The sequence below is a fragment of the Equus caballus genome, chromosome 23, assembly GCF_041296265.1.
Source record: "Equus caballus isolate H_3958 breed thoroughbred chromosome 23, TB-T2T, whole genome shotgun sequence".
Classification (NCBI taxonomy): Eukaryota; Metazoa; Chordata; class Mammalia; order Perissodactyla; family Equidae; genus Equus; species Equus caballus.
Genome location: NC_091706.1, coordinates 33,945,396 through 33,971,551, shown reverse-complemented (window position 1 = coordinate 33,971,551; position 26,156 = coordinate 33,945,396). Strand labels below are relative to the sequence as shown.

Genomic DNA, 26,156 nt, shown 5'->3' with positions numbered 1-26,156 from the left:
TTAGAAGGGGTTGGTTTCATTATATAAATTTTAAAATCTGTGCAAGAAACAATTTTCTGGACTGTTTTGCTAGAGGCTGCCATATTGGAGACGAAGGGCCAGCTTATGAGTCACGAGGTGTGGATTGTAGTCCCAACTCTGCCTGTAGTTGTGTGGCCTCAAATGAGTCATTTAACCTTTCAGGTCTTAATTTCCTCATCCAAAAATCAGAGGCCAGACTACATAATTTTCCACAGCCCTCTTGATATCCTAAAATATTTACCCTGCTTAAAATGTACCCACATTTCCAATTGATATCCAGCATCGAGGTTAGAAACTGTTTTAAATGGGCTTACTGAGTTCAAAAACCAAATAGAAAAGAGAAAGCTTTAGAAGCACAAGCCTGCTAGCAACTTTATTTCCATCCTGCACTGCATGTAAAATAGTTTTAAATTTGCAGTGGAAAATAGGAATTAGGCCACATTCAGGTGGATCGTTTCAAAATCTTTATTGTTGGTGATCCTTTCTCCAGATGGAAAGTAAGTGTGTGAAAGTAGTACTGGCTAATGCTAGCATTTATGGTTCCCTTAGTAAATGTAAGACACTTTGCTAAGTGCTTTGTATGGCTCATCTCATCAATCCTCACAACAGTGTTGTGAGGCAGGAATTATTATGCCCATTTTAAAGATAAAGATGGACATAATAAAGAATAAAAAGCATCTTTTGTCCGAGGTGGCTCAGCTAGTAAGTGGCAGAGGCAGGATTTGAATCCACGCCGACTTTATGTGTCCAGAGCATATAAAGTCTGTAATGCACAGACATTCAGCGTTTGTTGGAGTTTTTTTGTGGCTTATACATTCTTTATATGTCTCATCACATATTGTTATCTCCTTTGCAGTGGTCCTTCCTTGCATGCCTGATCTCCGTGAAAGGCACCATGCCCATCAATTGCACAAGGTAGAATCTTGGGGATTACACCTGACACTTCCCTTTCCCTCATTTCCTTCCCCACATCCCCAATGCAGCCCATCACCAAGTCCTGTCCATTTTATTTATTAAGTAGCTCTCAAAGTGGGTGTATGAGTCAGAGTCCCAGAGCAGCCCTGGCATACTTTAAGGGTTTAACCTAAGAGACTTTAATGAAAATCATTTATAGAGGTGAGGGAAAGCTCAGTATTACCTACAAGAGATGGGGGATAGCCAAGGGACTAGCAACAGTGGAATGCTGTTAGCATCTGTTATGAATTGAATTGGGTCCCCCTGTTACCGAAACTGAAGTGGGTTCCCTACTGGCGAGTAAGACTCTCCACCAGAAGCAGTTGTCTCACAAAGTAAAGTATATTTGCAGCAAATAGGAGACCATGAGGAATCATTTCTAGAGTCATGGCGTCCTCAAACAAAGGGACGCAGGGACATTTATTTTAGATGGGGAATGAATATTCAAAAGAGAGAAGTGGGTATTCTCTTGCACAGGGTCAGTTGGAAAACATGCTTCCACATACACTGCAGGTTATGGTGATAAGGCCTAAGCTCCTCCTGGAGAGGCGATCTTAGCATTCAAAATAAGGCACAGGTCATAGATGAAGCTCTGGTGGTGAGGCTTGGTCTGGTCCAGGTAGGTTGGTGATTGCATCTCCTTAATGAAACAGAAGGAAGAAAAACAATTTGGAAAAACAATTAAAATATTCAAACCCACCCTTGAGTTCTTCGGGGTAACTAGTCAATGACACCCCTAAAACATATGTTAGAGTCCTAACGCCCAATGCCTTACCCTCTTGCTTAAGACTTTAACTGGCTCCTCATTGCTCTTAAGGTATAATACAAATTTAAAACTGAGCTGTAAGGGCATGTGGGGTCTTGCCCCTCACCTGGGACTCTTCTGTATGTGTGTGTGTGTGTGTGTGTGTATGCGTGTGTTTGTCTAGCCTCACTGGCCTTCCCTCATTACTTCTAATGTATTGTGTTCCCTCCCACCAGAGACCTTGGTGTGTGGATACTGTTCCTTCTGCCTGACGTCTTCCTAGGTTTTTTTCACCAGATAGAGCAGTCCAGTGAGCAGTCCTAACTTTTGAGTCATCTCAGGCTACAGAATGTGCGTGAATGAACCTTCAGATGGTTTCAGTCTCCAGCATCAAGTCAGAGTCTTCCTGACTAAGTAGCTGAGCCCCAGACATTGTGAAGTGGGACAGGCCATCCTCACTACAACCTAGGACTTTAGAGTCCTAACCTACAGAATCCTTGAGCTTAAAAGAAATTATTTCAAGCCACAAAATTTGGAGATAATTTTTTATTAGTGCCTGATGTGTATATGCATAGAAAATGTTTTGAATATTTGTATTAAATATATGAAGGATGAGTTTAGTTGGGGATGTGATTTGGAGAAGATATAGTAGGAAAAGTGAGGAGATTTTTCCGTGTTTAAGGGCATATATTCTTTTATGAAGCATAAAGTAAGAGAAGTGTTGTGCGTTTGAATGAACCAAGGGTTCTATAGAGAAAGTGACATGGCCCAAGGAACAGAGTTGGAGTTGGGGGTGGGAGGAGTCCATGAGCCTCAGGGCAGGCCTTCCAGAAGAAATCTCACCCCTCCGTTCCCTTCCCACTACCACATTTGATATTCTAGTTTGTGTCAACCAAATGCCACCCCAGGGTGGAAGTGAGCGGGGAGAATCTTCTATTTGGGGGCTCTCCACAAGAAGACCTTCTTTATTACAGTCGATTTCTGTAAGAGCTGCTGCAACCACAAAGCAAAAATCGTTATGTATGGCTGTTGAAAAGCTATCTATAGATTTAATGAGTGAGATATCATCCCTGCCCTATAAAAATTCACAGTGAAAGAATGAAACCCAGCTGCTACTGCACAGGCTTTTGTTTTCAGAGACATGCTACTGGTATCCAGGAACTAAAAGGGCCCTGAGGTGAGACTGAGCCTTGTGTGTTCAAGTGACAGAAAGAAGCCTAAAGCATCATGAATAAGAGGAGAGGTCAAAGCTGAGAGTTAAGCAGAGGGAAGAATATGTTGGGGCTTTTAGTCTAGAATAAAAAGTTTGGATTTTATTCTAAATGCAACAGATAACCCTTGGAGAGTTGTAAACAGGAGAGTGATATGATCTGATTTTTACTTTGAGTAGATCTCTCTGGGAGCCATGTGGAGAATGCGAGCAGAGGGACACCATTCAGAAGGTTGTTGTAGTTGTCCAGGTGAAGGTTCATGGCACCTTAGTCTTGGGTTTTGGTAGAAAAATGGAGAGAAGTGGTTGGATAAGGGATGTTCTTTTGGGGTAGTGCTGTCAAGACTTCCTAATGGGGCACATGCGGGTTAGGAGAAAGGGAGAAGTCAAACATGACTTCTAGTTTCTGACTAGAGGGACTGGGTGGACAGTGGTGGCATTTATTGAGATGGTGAAGATTAGGGGAGGAGTATTTTTGGTGGGAGAAAATGAAGAGTTCTGTCTTGGCCATCTTAAGTCTGAAAGGCCTGGGGCCATCCAAGTGGAAATGTTGTAATGACTCCAACTTCGCCTCCTGACTCCAATCCCGGCTCAAATTCCCTCCCCGCTCCTAACTCCCCCATTCTATTCCACAAGCCACTGCTCTATTAATCTTTCTAAAGCCTGGCTGGAATCTTGCAAGGTCCATGCTTAAAAATATCTAGCATGCTCTTATTGCCCTCAGAATCATAAAGAGATCTCAGTCTGGTTTTCAACTCTTACATTATGCTCTGAGCATCTCTTTTCAACCTAATCTCTTGTTTTAACCATCCTATATCTACCATATGATCCAGCCAAACTGGACAACTTTCTGTTCCTCACATGGGCCTTGTACATTCCTACTTCCAAATCCTTGCTCAAGGTTTCCCCTCTGCCTGGAATGTCCTCAAACTCAAGGGGTCTTAATCAATTAGGACTCAATTGAAATTATAAACTGCAAGAACGTGACTCTAGGCCTTCATGGATATCGGTATAACACTGACACTGAATCGTTGCTTTTGTGATTCCTCTTAAGTGTGTCTACTACCCTTCTGGTGTTTAAAATGCTTTAATATAAAGTAATTATTTCAAATGCTTATTATTAAACAGTGATGCCTTGTACTGTGACCAAAATACTTATAAATGAAAGCGTCATGTGGCTCCAAATGAATAGAATGAGTGGTACCCATCTCTGAAGTCTCTTTAATCTTTACTGAGGAGCCATAAGAGCTAAACTCACCACTCAGAAGTTCAAAAAATGTTTTGAAAGGTTAAAAGCCTTGGCGATAATTTATGGGAAAATCCAATGCAAACCTCTTTTCATAAAGTAAAAGAAGGGCATCAATATGACTAAAGAAAAGCAAGGTAAGAGTAGGATTTTAAGAATAAAAATACCCTTGAATAGCAACTTAAATGCTTGCACCAACCAATTCTTACTTGTTGGTTTGTTAGACTCCTGCTTTAGTGAGAGGCCTTGTGTTGCCTTTTGAAAGAATTTGCAAACTCCTGGTATCTTTAACAGACTTTTGTGCTCTGTGGGCCACGTCATTATATCCACCAGAAAACACACCTGATAACAAGTAAGAAGAATTAGCACTTGCATGTTTTGTAACGGACATGGTGGTTAGATATTTATCCAGAATATTGTATAGAAAAAGCCACTTTAGGCTCATCAGAGTTTGCATACTTATATTCTTTTGGAAAAAAACAAGTCACAAGTATAATACCTCTAGGTTGTAGTTAGTAAATTTTACCATCAATTACAAAATATTTTCAAGTTCAGTGTTAGGCAGGGCACTTACCTGGGTTCTACAAATGCTTTTTTTATCGTTTGCATCACACATGATGAAAACAATGGTTATTATTTTTGAGTTTATGCTAAAGTGACAGAATAAATTGTATCTATTGGTCATCAAATTGAATTCTATTAAGATGCATAGTTCAACATAGATTGAGCTGTATAGTGAGCAATGGATCTTCTTTTACCCCAAGGTTCAGAATTCCTACTCTAGGCACTTAAAAATTCCCCTTTGAATAGCTCTCTTATCCCTGGGTTTATTTTTGAGGCCTTAAAATTTCATTCCCACCCTGAACATGTTAATTTAGTTTAGAACGGATGTGTGTGACATCTGCGTACATACGTTCCCAGCAGAGTTCTTGAGAGTGGAAGATCTGTCCTCCAACTTTGAAGCAGATCTCTTATGATGAACCCACTTGAAATCACTATTTCTGGATCTGAGAAATTATACTTACTCCCTATCTCTCAAGCTATCTGTGTTTTATGTGGCAGGCAGGCAATTTAATGAGTTGCCTTTTTATCCTCCCAGTGTTTTCCCCTAGCACATTGCAGTTTTCCAGCTGGGTTCAGGCTTGGGACTAACTTCTGGGCCTGGAAGTTGGCCCGGTAGGCCCTGCCCCAGAGCTATGGCCTCCTCACAAAGCCAGCTTTGTAATGAGGCTCCTTGACTTTGGAGAAACCCACTAGAGCATGAAATTTCTTTCATCAACTCTTGGGAGCTCTGACAAGTGTTCTGAGCATTTTCACCAGGCGTTCTGACTTCCCAGTGAGGTTTCTATGGCTCCATAGTCAACATTTTCCAATACTGACTTTGGAGCATTTAGGAGAGAGCTCCAAGAAATAATGTCTGTTTTACATGAAAAAAAAAAAAACAACACTTGTCATTTCAGAAGTGATTAGGAATGCCAGTTATATTTGAGAATGCACTGAAATGTCTCATGCCACAGGCAGGTGTATACTCCTGAATGGGAGGCCCCACACAGTCAAGGATTCAGGCTTACACATGCTGATGGTCTAGGGGTGAGTAATGCTCACCACGCCAGAGTCCACAAAGTACTCCTGACATCTGTCAGAGGACCATGAAAAGGTAAGGGTAGGAGACAGAATATGCCACCCCAAAATATGACTATAAGAGACCAGAATATGCCACCTTAAATAGGCCTCTTTGGCATACGGATTATTTTGAGAAACAACAGACATAGGAAAATCTCTGAAAACAGAGTAGAAGTTACCCTTTAGCAAGGAAATCACCATTTGTAAGGTGTCTCCTTCTCTGTACCAGGAAGAGAAAGATGACTGTGAATCATAACAGACTCTTATTAATTGAGAAGGCACTTAAATTTGCATAACAAAACTTACTCTTGTTGACTATACTTTTTCTGGCCACTTTCCCATAACTTCCCTCCCCCACATTTCATTTGTTTTAGCTGAAAATGGTATTTAAGCTCAAGTTCTAGCCACCTCTTTGAGTTTCTTCATCCTTGAGTTTCTCCCATGCATACGTGAGATATACATGTTAATAAGCTGTTTGTTTTTCTCTCTCTAATCTGCCTTTCACAGCAGGAGCCCTGGCCAAGAAACTGGAAGGATAGAAGGAAAAGATTTTTTTCCTCCACTATATAGAGATGTGATAAACTTGAGCCCAGTGTCACCTACAAACTTGACTTTTTTTTTTTGCAGATTTTGGAGCATACGGATACTTTTCTACTGCTCCCATCTGGGGAATCAATCAGGTTAAAAATAAATCTCCAACTCTTTGACATCAGTATTAAAAGGATCTTTTCGGACACCATGCCTTCTCAGAGAAGGGAAACAATAGAAAGAATAAACAAATGGGACTTCATCAGGCTGAAGAGCTTCTTCAAGGCAAATGAAAACAGGATTGAAACATAAAAACAACCCACTAACTGGGAAAAAATATTTGCAAGTCATATATCTGACAAAGGCTTAATATCCATAATATATAAAGAACTCTCACAACTCAACAACAAAAAAATCAAACAACCCAATCAAAAGATGGGCTGGAGACATGAACAGACATTTCTCCAAGGAAGATATACGGATGGCCAATAGGCACATGAAAAGATGCTCATCATTGCTGATCATCAGGGAAATGCAAATCAAAACTATACTAAGATATCACCTTACACCCATTAGAATGATAAAAATATCTAAAACTAATAGTAACAAATATTGGAGAGGTTGTGGAGAAAAAGGAACCTTCATACACTGCTGGTGGAATGCAAACTGGTGCAGCCACTATGGAAAACAGTATGGAGATTCCTCAAAAAATTAAAAGTAGAACTACCATATGATCCAGCCATTCCACTACTGGGTATTTATCCAAAGAGCTTGAAGTCAGCAATCCCAAAAGTCCTATGCACCCCAATGTTCATTGCAGCATTATTTACAATAGCCAAGACATGAAAGCAACCTAAGTGCCCATCAACAGACGAATGGATAAAGAAGATGTGGTACATATATACAATGGAATACTACTCAGCTGTAAAACAGAACAAAATCATTCCATTTGCAATAACATGGATGGACCTTGAGGGAATTATGTTAAGTGAAATAAGCCAGTGAGAGAAGGATAATCTGTGTATGACTCCACTCATATGAGGAATTTAAAATTATGGACTAAGAACAGTTTAGTGGATACCAGGGGAAAGGTGGGGTCGGGGGTGGGCACAAAGGGTGAAGTGGTGCACCTACAACACGAATGACAAACATTAATGTACAACTGAAATTTCACAAGATTGTAACCTATCATTAACTCAATAAAAAAAACAAGACACGAAAAAAAAATAATAAATCTCCAAAAGTGACTCTGTCAAAATCCCAGTCCATAATGCTCTGCATCTCTCCTAAGCCTCTCCTACTGTGTCTACTCTGGCCCAGTGTGATTTGACGGAGAGTCAGGTGATCTTGGAACCATTTCCAAATCACTGGGTTACAGTTCAACAGGCATTAGGTTTTAAAGGTAGTTCAGCACTAATTTAAATGTAATTCAGATTTTTACAGTAACTTCCAGAAGTTATTATAAATACTTAGAGTATATGTTATGAGTATTTAAGAATTACTGAGCTGACCCCAGTGTGGGAGGCTTCTACTAAGTGCTTTGATTGCATTATTTTATCCTCATGAAATCTCTCTGGGGTAGGTGCTATCTGTGCCTATTTTACAGGTGAAAACAGAGATTCAGAAAAGATAGCTCGCCTACCTAGTAAGGGTTGAAACTAGAACCTGAACCTAAGGTTATCCAAGACCAAAATATGTGGTTTTAACTACCACACTACTTTTTTCCTCACTGTCCTCTGTTTTGTTTTTACTTTCCGGTCAAAATCTGAGCTAATTTTCTCCATTTCCCTGGCCTTTGGGAAAGTACTAACCTTTCTCTTAGACCCCAAGTTCATCCCTTTCTTTGGGTTTCAGGCAATTGTTGGGAAAATAAAATCAAAAACAAAATCTCCCAGCCCAGAAAATCTCTCCACAAAAGTGGAAGAGAAAGAAAACAATTTTAATATTGACTAAGCATTAAACCAGAATGTTTATGGTTTGAAGGGATTGCAATGACGGGATTGCAGAGACACAGGGAAATCTCCCTCTTGTCTGGGGCTGAGGGGTGGATGCACTAGATAGGTTTTGCAACTTGCAGTGTCCAGTGACAAGTTAGACCCATCTCTTCCCAGGACACTGGGGGATGGGCCTTATTTTTCTTAATCATTACATCCCAAAGAGGTGGCTGACAGGTCCTTGAGGAAATTTTCCTGAGTTGTGAGACTGGCAAGAGGCTTATTTAGCTATTAAAAAGATTTACATACATTTAAAAAGGGTGGAGAACGAAATTCTGAAAGGAAAGGGCAGGAAGGAGAAAAGTCTCTGTTACTTTCCACAGGGAGAATTAAGGCCTCTTATACTTACCTTGTATCTTCCTCTTACTCTAAGTCCTAACTCTTCTGGCTTACACTGAGCTTGACCTGCCCTGTTCCACACACTCAGGTTTTGGAGTCAGCGCCTTTTTACTGCTTCTGCTCCGACGGTGTTGTACTCCTGAAACTAATGCAATACTGTATGTCAACTATCCCTCAGTAAAAAAAAAATTTAAAAAGATCGTATATTTTACTACTTTTTTGTAATGTTCCTCCTACATCACCCCACCTAGGATTTAACTTCTCTGGTCTCTCAAGTCTGTCTAAAACAACTACCACTCCCAGACTCAAGTCTCTGAGTCTATTCTCTTTCCTTGGGAAAGCGTTAGGGAAATCATTAGCTTCTCTTCAACTGAATCTACATTTGTCTTATTCTAGAGGTAGACTCCCAAACACACGTCCTGTGAAGGACCCTGCCCACAGCCTTCGGTGACTCAGATTATACTTTCTGGAAGAGGTCAGCCTCCAGGAAGAATTAGGAAAAATGGTAAAAGTGGTCTGTCAGACATAGATCTATCTTACAGTTAAATGATCACAAAAAAACATTTCATTTACTGCCTGAGCTTGATACAAATCAAGTCTCAGTGGGATCCCAGGCTTATGTAGGGGAGGAAAAAGTTTTCCTCAACCCTCCTAAGGTCCCTGGCGGGGTCTGAAAATTAAACTGACAAAGACTGATTAACAGGAGAAAAGCATGCAAGTTTATTTAACGTAAGTTTTATGTGACATGGGAGCCTTCATAAGGAAAGGAAGACCTGAAGAACAGTTACACCTGAGTATTTTTATGCTAGGTTTGATGGCAGGTGCACAGTTGTGGTGGAATATGATAGGCTAAGGAGTAGGAGGGAAGTGCAGTAAGGCGGGGGTGGGAGGGCAATTTAACAAGGCCTGTTCATTCAGATTCCTCTCTGTGTCCCTCTGTCTAGGAGATGAGGGTGGTCCTTTCCTCTTGGTATAGGGAGGGAACAGCTCACGTAAGGGTCTTACGACCTGCTTCAGGGGACAAGGGCAGGGGAAGTTCAGAGAGGCCTTCCTGCTTCTGCTGTTTTCTCAACCTCCTTCAGCTTAAAATATTCAATGTGCTGAAGTGCTGTATTTTGAGCTAGAGTGTTCTGAGCCCGTCACTTTCCATGAATTGCACGTCCAACTTTGGAGTGCACCTCCTGAGGGTGCCTCCCCTCTAATTCTCCTTTAGACAATTCTTGTCCTCCTAACATCTCTTTTACATACGGAGCTGCCTTTTAAAAACAGCTGATTTCATCAATGGAGGAAGTGATTTAATGTTGAAGGGAATTAGGATACGCCACCAAAGTATGCCACTTTGGCATAAGAATTATTTTTAGATGCAGGCATTTGAGTTCCTGAAATCCCTTATCTGCCTAAAAGCAATGCCTCCCCAAAGAACTCAAATGTTATAAATCCCCTCCCAGGAGCAACTCTGATCTTCCTTTCTGGGAGAGGAGAGAAGGACTCCACACTCAGATGGATATTGTCACAAGCTTCATGTCTTCACCTATTCTCCTACAGACCCATTTATCTTTCTAAAAAGTCATTTGTGTTTCCATAGTGCCCTTTCTCGCCCTACTTCTAAGAAGTTATTTGTCCTCCCAGAAGTGTCCCTCTGTCCCTCCTTCCCGCTTTTCCCCTGTTAAGATGGTATATAAACTCTCAAATCTCACCACTCCTTTGGGTATTCACTTCCTTCTGCGATGTCTCTGTGCACATAACATTAAAATTAAGAAATTTACGTGCCTTCTCTCCTGTTAATCTGTCTTTTGTCAGTTTAATTTACAGTCACTCCCAGCCACTGAACCTAAGAGGATAGAAGAAAAAATTTTCTTCTCCTGTCATGTCTAGGATTTGCTTCAAAATAATTTTGGAAGGGGACAGCGGATGGGAAAGAACTGGCCACAGGTTGATGGTTGCTGGGGCTGGTGATGTCTGCTTTTGTATATACTTAAAGTTCTCCATACTGAAAAGTTTTTTTTAAAAAAAAACTTGATTTCTTTTGTTGCTAAGAATTTGCTGATTTGGTTTCCTATCTTTGGTTATGATTTTGATTATTAGGATAACAACAAGGAAGAATTTAGGGCTGAAAATCCACCCACCAGTTTTTTGCAGGAGATATTTGGTTGCCTCTGTGAGTAGAGTAAGTTATCACCTATGTGTAAACTAATATCTATTGTATATTGAAGGCCTCCGATGCTAGACACCATGTGTGGTACTTCAAAAACACTGTTTTGAATCTTTACAAAAACCCTGCCAGGTAGGTGTTATTATCTCCATCTTATAAGTGTGGAGACTGAGACTCTGAAGACCAAGGTCACCCAGCTAGTAAATGACAGAGCTGGGACGCAAACCCAAGTATGCATGTACCTCTCAACTCTGTGCTCCTTCGTTAATATATTTGACAAAAGTTTATTGAATGCCTGTCATGTACCAGGCATTGTTCAGAGCCATGAACTTGGAAAATGCTCCCTCTGCCCAAATCAGCAGAACCCACAATTCCCTTCTTCTACCCTGAACCACTTCCAACCCATGGATTTGACTCTGGGCAGGAAAGCAGGACCTGACACTAATCTTCTCCCAAGTACATGGAAAGCCAAGATACAGCAAAGTTATTGTTAGGAAAAACTGTCCAAGACTTGGAAATATGCAAAAGAGATTACTGAATGTGCTTTCAGTGGAGTGCTGGGCTTGTTTAGCGGATGCTGTGGGGATTAGCTGATTCCATAGGGGTGACCCCTCTAGTTGTCTTTCTATTGATGGGTTTTGTACCACTTTATAGGGCTAGAAATTACAATGTAGAAAACTGATAGCAATGCGAATGATTCTGACCCATAGCAAGAGTATAGAGACAACTGATGTCTGCCCTGCAGAAGAAATAATCCCAAACATTACATTTTGTTACCTGATAGGATATTACTGAGATTTGCTCTGATTAGCAAATTTATGTCAGCATTCCTGATTGCCAGCGCCTGGCTGGTTTGGAAAAGAAGTCAGAGACCAGATCATGATAGGTCTTGCAGGCTGTAGGGAAGGAGTCTGTACGTTACTAAAAGTGATGTGAAACCACTGGGAGCTTTCCAGCAGAGAAGTGGCATGATGAGGGTTATCCTCCATGAGGACCACTCAGGCTGCAGAGTATTCTGAAGTCAGATAGACATGGGGCTTTGGGAGAGCTATTGCATCTTCCTCTGCCACAGATCCCTCTTTGTCAAGTGAGTAAAATGATAACTGCAGTGCAAGATTGTTGTGAAAATTATGTGAGGCTGGAGACATGCCTGCCTTCCCTCTCCTGACATAAATCGTTGCTCCCTTAGACAAGCGTGTCTGCACTAAGCTGGGCTGGGCTGACTTAGCCACAAGAAGCATCCAGACAGCATCGTCTGAATGATCCTAGTTTCATCTCCAAGGGGAGAGAGGGGTCATGGGGGTAGAGTTAGGCTAGTTAGGGGACTGAGGTGGAGTGAGAATAAGAATTTCAACACATGCTTTATGAGACCTGGCAAGCCTGTAAATCTAGGTCAAATAAGAGCAATTGAACAGGGTTTTGTTTTGTTTGTCTTAGTAGACAAATGCGTAATATTCCCTATTATTCTTTGAAAGCCAGAAAAGAAAGAAAGAAAGAAAGAAAGAAAGAAAGGAAATGCTCTAAAATGCATTTGGGGTTGAAGAAATTATCTCCTACATGGATATCTTGGTCTTCCTTTTTGAAGTTCTCTGAGTAATGTCTATCTATCCCTTTTGCTTGGAGCAGTTCTTTAAGCCTAGTTATAGGAGAGGGAAACTGGGACTAGAAAAACCCTGAGAAGAGAGAAGAAAAGAAAGAGCCTTTGGTTCCCTAGAATGTCTGGAGGTTCTCCTTGCCCTTCATGTGTGGGGGGTCAGTTGAGGTGCCCTACACCTGGCGCAGCAGCAACCCTTGAGGTTGATATCTCCTCCACTGTACAGATGCTGAAACTGAGGTCCAGAGAGCTTAAGTAGTAACAATAGCTGGGAAGTAGCACAGGTAGTGCTGAAAGCAAGTCCTCCCTGACCAAATCTCACACTCATAAACCTCGTGATAGGCATGTATCAGCATTTTTATAGGGTTTCACCTATACGAAGTAACTATTTCTAAATTCAAAATGTTTGAATTTTGAATTAAACAAAGATTCCACTGTTATATTCCCTGCCCTCATAAATTCCTTTCCTGCTTAGGTAGTAAAGAGCACATGGATTTAAGATATTTTAGATTTGGGATCTATAATCTTCAGTTCTTCAAGAGAATAAATATTCCTGACATTAAAAAAAAATCAGATTCCTTTAATTTCTTATTAGCAATACAGGATGTTATTGAAATGGTGCAAGAGAATAAGTTTGCTTTGTGTAGAATAAATTCATTAGGATGGTTAAAGCAAATATATTTCAGAATTTTTTTTGTTTGTTAAGAGAACTGGCCCAAGTTAGATAGCAGAGAAGCTGCACGTGCCCAGGGAGTCTTTTCTGTTTGGGACAGTGTTGGAAACTGATATTAACAAGGCATGCCATGGCTTTAATGCGCTAACGCCCTGGATTAGCTCAGGTTGGATTTTGCATCATACTGGGTTTGAGGGATTTAACATACAGCCACTTCTCTGCCATGTGATTATTTCTGTGATCTAAGGAAACTCTGTCTCCCTACCCCTGAATTGACAGAGTGGGACATGGGGCATTAAGACTGAGTGAGGAGTGTGTGTGTGAGAGAGAGAGAGGCTTGGTGTCTGTGTTTTTGAGGGCAGGGAGAACATGCGGATTTTGATTTTCGCAGACACAGTGCACTAATTCATCATCACATAAATTCTGGTTGGTGGCAGCCCTCTGCGGTATAGCCCACTAGTAAGAGTTTCTTCTTTCATTTCTTCCAGTTCTAGCCATTTTTGTAAATAACTAAAGCAATCAGTTCCTTAGTTTATTTTTCCTCCTGAGATGTATGTAGGAGAAAGGAGAATGAAACAGAGAGCTATTTTTGAGACCAGCAAGGGGCTCTCTGACCCTCCTCCTTACATTTCAAGAGAGGGATTTAAAAGCAGCCTTCTTTTCTGGTTAGTTCTTGCATATCTAGGGAAGGGAAGCAGAAGGGAAGCACTGTCGGTGGTGGTGGGTGATACAGTGGGCTGCCAAGGCTGTGTTCCCTCCAAAAACCGTGTCATCGCATATCACACTCGCTCCTCAGCACTGGGTCTTGTTCAACCAGGACTCATTGGGTGCATGTGAACGAAAACCACTCAAACCAGCTTAAGCAAAAGGAGACTTTAGAAAACAGGCAAGGAGGTGTTTAGAACACTCCAGGGTACGAACAAAGCTTAGACAGGAGCAGATGGGAACCAGAGCCTGAGACAGAGTCAAGAGGGAATCTCTGTGTCCACTTCATTCTTCTCTGTCTTTCAGAAAGACAGGCTGGCTTCCACTGCTTTTCTCATTCACCTGATAGAAAAAACCTCCTCTTCCAACAGATTTTGAGTTTAAATATTACAGTAGAGACTCTCCAGAAATACTTCTCTCTCTGTCTCTCTCTGCCTCTTTCTGTCTCCCTGTCTCCCCATTTCTCTCTCCCTGTCTCTTTCTCCAATTCTAAATTCTTAGAGAAGAGATTGATCTACCAATCTGGGTCAGTTGCTCACTCCCAGACCAATCAACTGTGGCCATGATATTGGGAAGTTCCTATTGCACAGCGAGGCTTCATAGAGCTCCATGGCTGTGACCATGCAGATGAGGGATGTCCACTCTACATGTGTTGGTTTGGGAAGGTATATTCAACTACAAATAACACCTTGAGATTTTCCAGGAACTATGGAAGCAGACAGGCTGACCTTCATAACTGGGGTCACATTTCCTATGAGTATTCTGTTTGTTTCCTATAACTTTAATAATAGTTCCATGTCATCTCATGAGAAATTTATTCACTGTAGCTTTAAGGAGGCAAAATGAAGCACTAATAGCTTGCAATGGTGATCTCAAGAAAGAAAAACAATTCTGGGAAAAGGGTATGTGATTTCCCCATTTAATTCAAAGCCTGAAAATCTCTAATGTTAAGCTTCAAATATTCCTCCAATATTAAGGTGAAAATGAATAAAATCTGTGTCCTCTATGGCCAACCTTGGAGGACAATGATTCTCCTCCAAAGACGACGGGGCTGGACCTCATGGTCTTGACTCTATTCTCCTTTATCATCTTCCCCTTAAGAATCTCCTGTCATTTTCTAATGTTAACTATCATCCTGTTTGGGGTGTGGGTAAACTGCCTGATTTTTAACATTGCTTCTCAAGGATGAACACATGACTGCCCTGACACCCCAAAACTCAGTGGTGACAAGGTTGGCACATTCAAATAAGACTTTCCTAAATGCCAAGAGAAATGAGATAAGCTTACAAAATATAGTTGCTCTTTATGAACATTTGGAAGAGTGTGCTTTCCATTCATTTCTATTTTGTATTTTCGTCCTTGCTCTTCACAGTACTGCAGAATGTGATGAGCATATGAGAAAGTGCTGCGAGTCCCCTCCACACATGAGTGTTACTAGGCAGTGGGGGAGAAAACGTCCCCAGAGAATGGCAGGGAGAGAATCCCTGCCTCACCCATGTGCCTTCTGTCGTCGTGTATTTTTTAAAAATCTTCTCTGCAAAGTTCACTTTTGTCATTGTGTTTGTTTTCTATTGCTGCTATAACAAATTGCCACAAACTTAGTGGCTTAAAAGAGCACAAATTTATGATCTGCCGGGTCTGGAGGTCAGCAGTCCAACACAGGACTCATCGGGCTAAAATCAAGGTGTTGACGGGCTGTGTTCCTTCCTGGAGGCCCCAGGGGAGAAGATGTTTTTTACCTTTTCTAGCTTCCAGAAACCACTCTCATCCCTTGGCTTGTCACCCCTTTCTTCCACCTTCAAAGCTGGCAAGGTTACAGCTCTCTGACCCCGCTGTGGTCACGTCTCCCTCTGACCAGAGCTGGGACAGGTGCTCAGATTTTCAGAACCCACGTGATTGAGCTCACCTGGATGTTGCGGGATGGAGGCCTGATCTCAAGGTCCTCACCTTAATCCCATCTGCAAAATGCCCTTTGCCACATATTCCCAGGTTCTGGGAATTGGAATAGAGGCATCATTGCAGCGATGGTCGTGGTCATGCAAACCACTTTTAACTAGAAGAAAAAAATTCTATCATAAGCATAAAATGACTGAAATGGCTTCTGCTTTCCAGGGAGGTGATACAATTCTTCTCCACCATAGATTAAACAAATTTTTTTCCATTTATTAGGAAAACACTATGATGGTCTTCACAGGCCTTTGTGGCTGTGAAAGGCAAGGCCTTCCTCAGCTTCAATAGGATGGGAAAAGCTCAGAAGAAGAAGAAAATTCTCCAAATAAAAAAGTAACAAGGACTTGGGGAACTGCACATATACTCAATATTTGTCACAGACACGTGCAACCCATTTACACACCCAGTTTAATGAACCTCTAATTTAGACTCTCCAATGTGACTGGAATCCCACAATTTCCTCCTTTTTGTGTGTGAGTTTTTTTATAGGAATGTTGCTTTTCTTTTCTTTTTTTTTCTTTGTGAGGAAGGTTGGCCCTGAGCTAACGTCTGTTGCCAGTCTTCTTTTTGCCTGAGGAGGATTGTCGCTGAGCTAACATCTGTGCCAATCTTACTCTACCTTGTGTGGGATGCCGCCACAGCATGGCTTGATGAGCAGTGCTGGGTCTGCACCCGGAATCCAAACCTGCCCCCAGGCCACCAAAGTGGAGCACAAGAATCTAACTACTAAGCCAATGGGCCAGCCCCAGAAACATTGCTTTTGACCTTCTCACTTTGGGTTATACACATGGAATCTCTGTCAAGAAGGGCATGGAGAACTTCCTTTGCACTAGTTTATAGGGATTCCTCCTTACTCCCTGCCCCAGGGGGATATCCCCCATCCACGTGGCCTTGCACACTTTTGTATGGTAAGCTATCAAACACAAGCACCTATAGAATTGTGGGTGCGGGCATGGGGGAGACCTCAGCATACAAGCTCCTTCTTTGTGGCTCACTTTTTTGTTTTATAAAGTGGGGAATATTTTCTCTGCTTGTTCCTGTGGTCTCTTCTTTATTCCTGGAGCTGTCCTTGCCTGGAATATCTTCTTTCCTGAGTTCATTGTCTTTTCAAGGCCCAACTCAGGCCCGGTCTCCTCCCCAAACAGCCTTCTCTGATTATCCAAGAACAAATGAAACACTCCCTTCTCTGAACCATAGTTCTCTTAAAAATACCACTTCTCATTTAGTCACTAAATATTACCATAGTTTCTGCCTTTCTTTCTTTCTGCGAGACACGTTCGAGAGGTCTCTGAGTTCCTGAGCCATTTCTTACGCATCTAAGTTTTCACAGTGCCTGGTATGTGGTAAGGACTCGATAGATGCTGAATGTAGTAGACAACTCTTATTGTTTTCTGCCCAGAACCATTCGCTTTGGCTAATAATAGCACTTTCCCTTTCATTTGGTAATTAGTCCATCCATCTATCCATCCATTCACTCACCCCTGTGTCCATCTGTTCATCTATCCATGCGTCTGTCCATCCATCCATCTAATTTATTGGGTACCTAGAGCCCAGCACAGCTCTAGGTGCCTGGAATCCATCAAAGAACAAAACGTGCAAAAACTCCCTGCCCTCATGGAGAGGGGAGAAAGTCAAAAGCATAAGTAAGTAAATTATATGTTAGAAGGTAGTATGAACATTGAAAAGAGAAAACTATAAAGCAGGATGAAGAGGGTTGTGAGTGTCAGGGGAGGGAAGTAGTCTGTGATTTTGAACAGGATGGTCAGGGCACGCCTTGCTGAGAAAGGGGTGTGTGAGCCAAGACTTGAGTGATGTAAGGAGGTGCATCCTGTGGCTATCTCAGGGGAGGATGTTCCAGGCAGAGAATAGCTTGTGCAAAGGCTGGAATGAGAGTGGGCTTGACGTATTTAAGGCAGAGCAGGGTGAGCCAGTGGAGAGCAGTAGGAGATGAGGCCAATGAGTGAATAGGGACCAGAGCACCTAGGGCTTTGCAGGCCATCAGAGGGACTTTCACTCACTCCTGTCCAATCAGTGGTTTCAGAGGAGTCTCCCAGCTTGACAGGGGTGCTTCCTCACTCCTATCCAATCACGTGGCTCCCTGATAGCCACATTCGTTAGGACAGGGGTGGTTCAGGACCAAATCCAGCCCATGTGGAGTCCTCCCACAGAATTTTAAACTTGAAACGGGGCAAACATCAAGATCTATTCCAGATATTGCAGATGCACTTTCTCAACTCTGTTCCCATCTCCTTGTAGCATGACTGCATGTTGGAGGAAGGAAAGCTAAAGAACATATCACCAAGACTTTTTTTATTGTGGTAGAAAACATAACATAAAATTTACCTTCTTAACCATTTTTAAGTATATGTTCATTAATATTAACTACATACACATTGCTGTGCAACAGATGTCTGGAACTTTTCCAACTAGCAAGGCTAAAACTCTATACTCATTAAAATACAACTCCCCATTTCCCCCCCCCCCCCTCCCCTGACTAACACCATTCTTCTTTCTGTCTCTCTGATTTTGGGTATTCTAAGTACCTCGTATAAGTGGAATCATGCAGTATTTGTCTTTTTGTGACTGGCTTATTTCACTCAGCATAATGTCCTCAAGGTTTATCCATGTTGTAACATGTAACAGGATTTACTTCATTTTTAGGGCTAACTAATATTCCATTGTATGTATATACCACATTTGCTTTATCCACTCATTCGTTGGATGGACACTTGAGTTGTTTCCACCTTTTGGCTATTGGGAATAATGCTGCAATGTACATGGGTGTGCAAATATCTCCTTGAGATCCTGTTTTCCGTTCTTTTGAATGTAAACCAAGAAGTGGGATTACTGGGTCCTATGGTAGTTTTATTTTTAATTTTTTCAGAAACTTCCATACTCTTTTCCATAATGACTACACCATTTTACATTCCCACCAACAGTGCAGAAGGGTTCCAATTTCTCCATGCCCTTACCCAGACTCTTTTATAGCTGGGTTTTTCATGTGACTTAACTGACACCAAGCAGATGCCCCTGAGAAATGTGGAAGGCAGTTCACATTGTGAAGCCGTTTCTGGGCAAGCGCGGTTTGCAGATGTTCGGTTTTCTGTGACAGTTGTAGCTGAGATCCAAGTGGCTGGTTCTTAGCTTTGTGGGTGTCAAGAAGCAGAACACAGGACATCAATTTCACTTGCACAGAGAGCAGCAGGGACAGGGGGTGGCCTGACTGTGGCAGGAAACTCTGCAGCTGTTCCTGGAGCCTCAGCCTGGTGCCTGCAGTTTCTCCCGGCTCTTCCAGTGACTCTGTAAGCACCTACTTCTGGGGGCGATGGAGGGAGTGGGGATCACGTGGTAAAACACGACCACCAGGTGTCTGCTTTTTGCTTAAATTTGCAGGATGGGTTTCTGTCATCTGCAACTGAACTCTGACTAATATAGACCCTTCTTGGTAGCAGCTGCAGGGTGAAGTGTAGTTGAGCTTTTCCATGGTTGGTTCCCTGCTCTGGGGGAATGCTCATTTGCCATGAAAGAGAATGAAGTCAACTCAGACCGAAGCGTAGACTGAGAGAGAGTTTAAGTAAGACTGAATATAGGTTCCCACTATCCGTGAGGCCATGCAACACACATTCCAAATTCATAATTTGGTTATCCAACCTGCCTTTGATTACTTGAGATATCCCAAAATATTTACTCTGAATTCCCCTGTTGCTTAAGCCTCTTTAAGATGGATTTCTGTCACTTAAGATGAATTTCTGTCACTGGCAAATCAAGAGTTGAATTGAATTGGGGTGTAGAATACTTTGAAGATGTTATTACTGGGTTATAACTTTTACATAATTAGTCCGCTAAACGTGTCCCCTCTCTTCTCTCTCTAATTTACGGCTAGTTATTTTGATCGTTTAGAGTTTGGAGGAAGGAGGTCAAACCTAAGCCGAAGGGGCTGCGTCTGCTCTGATTCACAGCCACAGCTGTCACCCTAACGGGTCTCTCACTGCCGGAAAATCACCTCAAATTAAGGGGCCTACTGTTGGCAGGTTAGAAACCAATAAAAAGCAGAAGTAGCATATAACTGGAGCACAAATGGGTCACCACGCAAACAGCTCCACCTAGAACAGTGATGCCTTCCTGCTGGAATGTAGCGATCTGCCTTGTGGAAGGAGCACACCAGTGTCGGCATTTCAAGCTTATGAAGACAAGCCAGTTGAGCCATAAACAACCCCAAAGCCAAATACCTCCTATCCCAAAGAGTGGCCTATCTGAAATTTCAAGCAAAACTGAACTAGTAACTGTAAAGTCATACCCCCTAAGCCCTGCCTGTTTCTACCACTGGGTGGCAGCCAGCTGCCAGGTGTCAGGTCAGCTATACTAGACAATTGTCTTGTGGGAGTGTGGCCATCCTGTGTGTCCTTCCGTTGTTTGGAATGATCCCACCCCCCTACCCTTTGCTGAAAGCATACACCTGGTAGCCATGTTTCTCCATGTGATTCCTCCTCCCTCCATCGCTCCTGCTCCCCAAATTCCTGAGCCAGCCATTGACTGGCTGGTGACCCACCAGATTTTTTCTCCAGAAAGTAAAGGGAGGAAGAGACTACCTAGTTGGTAGTGGGGGTTTAAGTTCAAGGATCCCATGGACTAAAAGCACAACCAATTAAAGAAAAAAAGATAGATAAGTTGGACTTCATCAAAATAAAAAACTTTTGTGTGTCAAAGGACATTATCAAGAAAGTGAAAAGACAACTTGCAGAACAGGAGAAAATGTTTGCAAATCATATATCTGACAGAGTCTAATATCCAGAATATATAAAGAACTCTTACAACCCAAGAACAAAAAGATAAATAACTCAATTTTAAAAGTGGGCAAAGATCTGAACAGACATTTCTCCAGAAAAGATATACAAATGGCCAATGAGTATACGAAAAGATGCTCAACATCATTAGCTATTAGAGAAATGCAAATCAAAACTATAATGAGATACCACTTTGTACCCACTAGGATGGCTATAACAAAAAAATGGAAAATAACAAGTGTTGATGAGGATATGGAGAAATGGAACCCTCATGCACTGATGGTGGGAATGTGAGACGGTATATCCACTGTGGAAAACAGTTTGGCAGTTCCTCAAAAATTTAACATAGACTCACCATATTTAACCCAACAATTCCATCCCAAGAGACATGAAAACATATGTTCACACAAAAACATATGTTCACCAAAAAATGTTCATACCAGCAATGTTAATAATAACCAAAAAAGGGGGAATAACCCAAAATGTGCACCAACTGATGAATGGATAAACAAGGTGTTGTGTGTCCATACAACTCCTTTGGAGATATACCCAGGAGAGGAATTACTGCGTCATATGGTATTCTGTGTTTAACTTTTTGAGGAATTGCCACCCTGTTTCTGGGAATTAATTTTTGCCTGCTTCTTCCATTATTTGAGGTACCTGATGATAAGGAATACAAAATCAGCAGTAAATAATATTTATTGCCATGCACTATACAGGTTCACAGAATCATTTTTACCAAAGAAACTTTTACTGAGGGCTCACTGTGTGCCAGGTACTAGACTGGGTTACATGGGCAGAGAAAAACGTGAGAGGCAGGAGGTGGTCCATGCTGGGGGGCTTACCGTCTAATGCGGGAAAGAGGCTAAAATAAATAGAAATGATGAAACACGCACACACACACACACACACACAATCCTATACAAAATCAGGAACTGGGTTGAAACAAGGATGGATTTTGGTATAAAAGATGGATCCTAAGCAAAGTTTAGTTTGGTGGAAAAGTGGGCTGAGAGAAGAGGCCCTCCCGATGAAGAGGAACAAACCTGGGCCCAGGGCTCAGGGCACCATGGCTCAAGCCAGCTCGGCCACCAGCTGACTGGATGAGTAGCTACATTTCTCTGGGCCTCAATTTCCCAGATTGCAAAAGGGAGAGAGGTGGATTAGATGATATCTATGGCGTTTAGGGATTTTACAAGTTGGTTTTCCTGTTGTAGTAGAAAATGGAGTTGGTTTAATAAGAGAGGAAAGTCTTGGGAAGAGAACTATAAAACTTATTAGCAAAACCTAATCCTTCTGATTAGGGCCCACTCTTGGCATCTGAAAGGAGTGTATTACAGGTTTATTCTCATGGATGTTTATAGGAGTGAGGGATGTTTGCGTGCATGGCTGGGGGGAGGAATGGAATTCCACATACATCATTGCCATTTGACTAAGTGATCCAGTTGCTGCTACCAGGTGCCCAGATATGACTAGTTTGTTCCTAAAACTGAAACTGAGACCGTGGAAACAAACGGGGGGAGGAGGAGTGTATTGGGGGAAATACAGCATTTTGGAAGAATAATTCCTTAAACTTCCTGTAGTACACATAGAGGCAAGGCAGAGAGTAGAAGATGAGGATGCCCTGATGTGGCTAGAACTCAGAGCTGACTTGCTGACCGCACACCGTGGCCTCCAGCTCTCCGCTCCGTCGTTCCTGCCGGGCTCACCTTCTCTCTCTACGTCACCTCTCAGCCCTCAGCCATTCTTTATTCTTTCAGTCGTTCAGTGTTCTCTTGGATCCTCTTGACTCCCTACAAACTCTAAACTTCAAGTCAGTTTTTGTCCCTTCCCCAATAATCCTCAAATTATTTGCCCCTCAGACCTCCCACCCTGTTTTCCACACTGGTGAGTGCTCCCTCAATCCCCCTCACCGTGACACAGGTCACCCACCCTTCCTTTTGGGACTTGCTGCTTGGGAATTTCTCTATATCGTCTCAAACCTCCTTTTCATCTCAGCCAAAATTCTACCGTGTTCCCTAGCAAGACTGGTTCCTGACAGCCGTCCCTTTAATAATCCTGTGTATCTGTATATTTTGTCCCTTTCCACTGGCATTTCCTAATTTACAACAAACAAACCACTTTTTTTTGGTCCAGGTTTAATGCGCAGAAATGGTAATTAACAAAAATAAACAAAGTAAAGTTAATATTTTAACCCAGTCTCCTGGTTATTGTTGAAACTTGGTGGACCAGAACTTCAAGCAGCTCTTGACCTATGAGGGAGGAGAAACTTCATCCCAGCATCCCCAGCCAAAGTCCTGACATTTACTCTGATTGGTCTGGCTTAGGTCGTGTGCTCACCTCTTATCACTGTGCTTATGGAGTGTAATGTCATGATTGTCATAGCCTTAGTCACATGCTTTACTCCTATAGCTGGAGTAGAGTTTTCTTTCCTGAAACCGCATGACTCCCTTAAATGAAATAAGAGCGTTTGCCCCTTGCTCATTTACTTGCAGGACTTGCAGATTAGATTGGACCCTACTTACTGACCCATCCCTACACTTATGTGTGGTTGGTGCTGTAACCTTTCTCAGCCCTAGTCCTCTCACTCAAGCCAGAGTGCTGGATGTTAACAAAGAACCATGTGGAAAACTCCAGAACCATGTGTGGAAGCCTGTGGGCAGAGATGAAAGGATGCAGAGAAGTGGTGAGGGGTAAGGACCGGTCGGCCCTGTAATAGTCATGTGGTGATGTCATGGCTTTAACATCTGCTGGGAGGCTCCTATTGCTAAAAGTGGAACAGCTGATTAGGGGACAAAATGAATAGCGCTCTACTGAATTCTGACCATAAAGTTAAAGCCAGTTGGTGAAACAGAAGGTACGGGAAACATGAGAGGAAGTGACTGAGTCACCTTGGAATTCTTAATGGCAGAGAAAGGAACAAATGGGCATGTTCAGGCATATCCATTGGATTTTTTTTCTTTTAATCAGAGGAAGGTAAAATGAGTCCATAGTCAGTTTCTCAAAGGGGCTATCACTTAAGAAGAATAGTAGCTTTAAAAAAAGGAATGACTACTCTGTAATCTTGGGTTATCCTAATGAGAAGGACACTGAGGAGACATTAAAGAAACAGAGCACGCTCAAGGAATGATCCAAGCCTAGATTTAGAAGTAACAAAAACAGAACCTCAGAGGCAGGGCACATAGTCAAGGATGAGTATAAGACCATGGACGTGGCACAAACTGCACAAATGAAACGTCCTGGGGACTAACTGTGAATAAGTTGACACTCGAGAAAATGTTAAAAGCCCCTGCTTGCAGGGCATTGTCTGCATGGCACTCCACGTACTTGCCTTGCTTCCTGAGGCCCTCCCCTTCGCCCACACCCCGAGTGAGTTCCACAGCCATTTTGCTCTTACGCTGTCACCTTTTCATGTGTACACATGTCTTACTCTTCTCAATTTCAGCCTCTCTTCAGCACAGTCTCTCACATGTACTACATGCTCCAAAACTGAATATCATTGACAAAGGAGTAGGTGAAGTTAATGATGACTCCAAGTTTCCAAGCACTGATTACAGGGAAACTGGCAGTGCCTGGGATGAAAGAGTGAAGCACAATGGGAAAGTCAATTAGCTTCAGAAGTCAATGCATTCAGTTTTGGGGTATAGTGAGGTCACAAATTACTTGGAGTTAGTTTCCAAAGATACCAAGGTAGGAATCTAATGCAGGTAAAATTACCATTTAAATCCTTTAAATCTCAATGTCTCTCTCTAAGTGATTTCAGTTGCATTAGAACTGGTCATTCTCTCTCACGTTGAACACATGAAGTTATTAGCTTATGTTTGGAGGACATGCTGCACCAAAAATTATGCTTTTCTGGGCATGTGAGGAGGTGGTGAGGGTGCTGTCTGTATCTTTCCAAAGAGGGTATCGGGAACTATGCATATTCACAGTGCATACGACACTGGACTCTGTTGTAATTATGTGACATCAAGGTAGAGATGCCTAATGAATTTACGTGAGTGGTTTAATGCTTCATGACTCCCTGGCTGATAACTTTTTAATGCAACCTTTAGGGGAAATTGCCTATCATTTGGCAAAGCTAAATAAACAAATGGACTTTCACTAAGAGGCTTGGAAGTTGGTGCAGAGTTGGAGGGGAAAATGAGTTTTCTCCACTCTTTTTTTTTTTTTAGAAAAATTAGCCCTTAGCTAACATCTGCCACCAATCCTCCTCTTTTTGCTGAGGAAGCCTGGCCCTGAGCTAATATCTGTGCCCATCTTCTTCTACTTTGTATGTGGGACGCCTGCCATAGCATGGCTTGACAAGCAGTGTGTAGGTCCACACCCGGGATCTGAACCAGTGAACCCTGGGCTGCGGAGGTGGAATGTGTGAACTTAACCACTGCTCTACTGGGCCAGCCCCTCCCTCTACTCTTTTTGATTTTCCCCCTCTTCTCCACACAAGGGGAGAAAGCAAAGAATATACTAGAAATGCACTTCATTCCTTCAGCCAATGTGGACTATTGTATCAACCAGCAGGTTAGTAGACTGGAATAAAAAGACTACTATCAGCCTAACCCTGTGCGTAACTATTCATGGTTATAATTCAGAGGGGACATTTTAAAACATTAATTAGCTTTGGAGGGAAAAGTGCAAATCCAAGTGCAATGTTTCACTTTGCTAGAATCAAGAAACAATTTTAATGACCCTGATGAATGTGGAACCTAGCAATTCAACAAAACAACCCATTAGGCAGAAAATATAAGCCTCATCATAGGAACAATCTTGCCATCAGCAGTGGTCAACAGTCAGTAGTTGACTGATAGAAATTAGCCATGAGCTAAGCCTAAACATGAACACCATGAGTCCTTCACCTCAAACGTTCCAGAAGGGTTGCCTTGTTTTGTTGATATTGCTGTTAAGGAAAAAGAAAGTCATGAATCTGGATATCCTTCCCCCTAACATTAACCATCTGCCCAAATGTAACCTACTTATTTCCTGGCTGACATTCGACTTTTGTGGTTCTTTTTTTTTCATAGTGATTATGAAAAACCCCTAATGGTGACTGGTGCTCACTAACATCATATGGAACAGTCATTTGGAGGCTGGCTTCCAAGTTCTTCTTCAACTACAAGCCCTTTCCTTCAAAATTCCTTAAATTCAAATATTGAAACTCTAAGAGGGTGGCAAGGCAAACCCATGTTCCTTGTGAAAACCTCCCAAAGGAAATTTATTTTGAAAGTTCTTTTAGAGGGTAAGAAGGAAGAGTTGAGCAGAAGGATGCAAGGCCAAGGTCAACTGGCTCTGAGGGAAGGGAAAGAGGGATGTAAGCCTGTGTTTCAGGATCCCCTCAGGTGCAGGGAGGACTAGTGCCTCTGCTAATGGTGAGCAGCTGTTCAAACAGAGGTGCTAACCTCAATGTCTTAACCAAAAATGGTTGAAAAATAATGTATAAAACAAGTGACACGTTGCCATCTCTAAGTTTGAAGGAGCATGTAGCAAAGTTGGATTAGAAGAATGGGAGACTGTCAAAGATACTCCTTAGCTATTTTGCTCGAACTTTTACTTTTGTTTGGGCTCTTGCCTGTATGGGGTTAATCTCTTGAGAGAGAAGTCTCAGCTTCCATGAGCTCAAGTCTGTATTGCATAAGTAATG

The 26,156-nt window shown here is 42.1% G+C and overlaps 1 protein-coding gene across 6 annotated transcripts in view; it reads left to right on the top strand.

The window, feature by feature from the left end:
- CFAP95 (cilia and flagella associated protein 95) overlaps positions 1–26,156 on the top strand; it is a 138,084-nt gene that overhangs the window by 97,305 nt on the left and 14,623 nt on the right. For 3 of the 6 annotated variants that reach the window (XR_011431547.1, XM_023627235.2, XM_070248638.1), the window contains 2 exons: positions 878–936; positions 6,427–7,561. The exons of 1 other annotated variant lie outside the window; for it this stretch is intronic. Coding sequence is in view for 4 of the 5 variants with exons in the window: in XM_070248638.1 (XP_070104739.1) it covers positions 878–936; positions 6,427–6,484 (117 nt within the window). In the remaining variant the exon portion in view is untranslated. Of the gene's footprint in view, positions 1–877; positions 937–6,426; positions 7,562–26,156 lie in introns of those variants that run through there. 2 more of the 6 variants (XM_070248637.1, XM_023627228.2) reach the window with 2 other exon arrangements.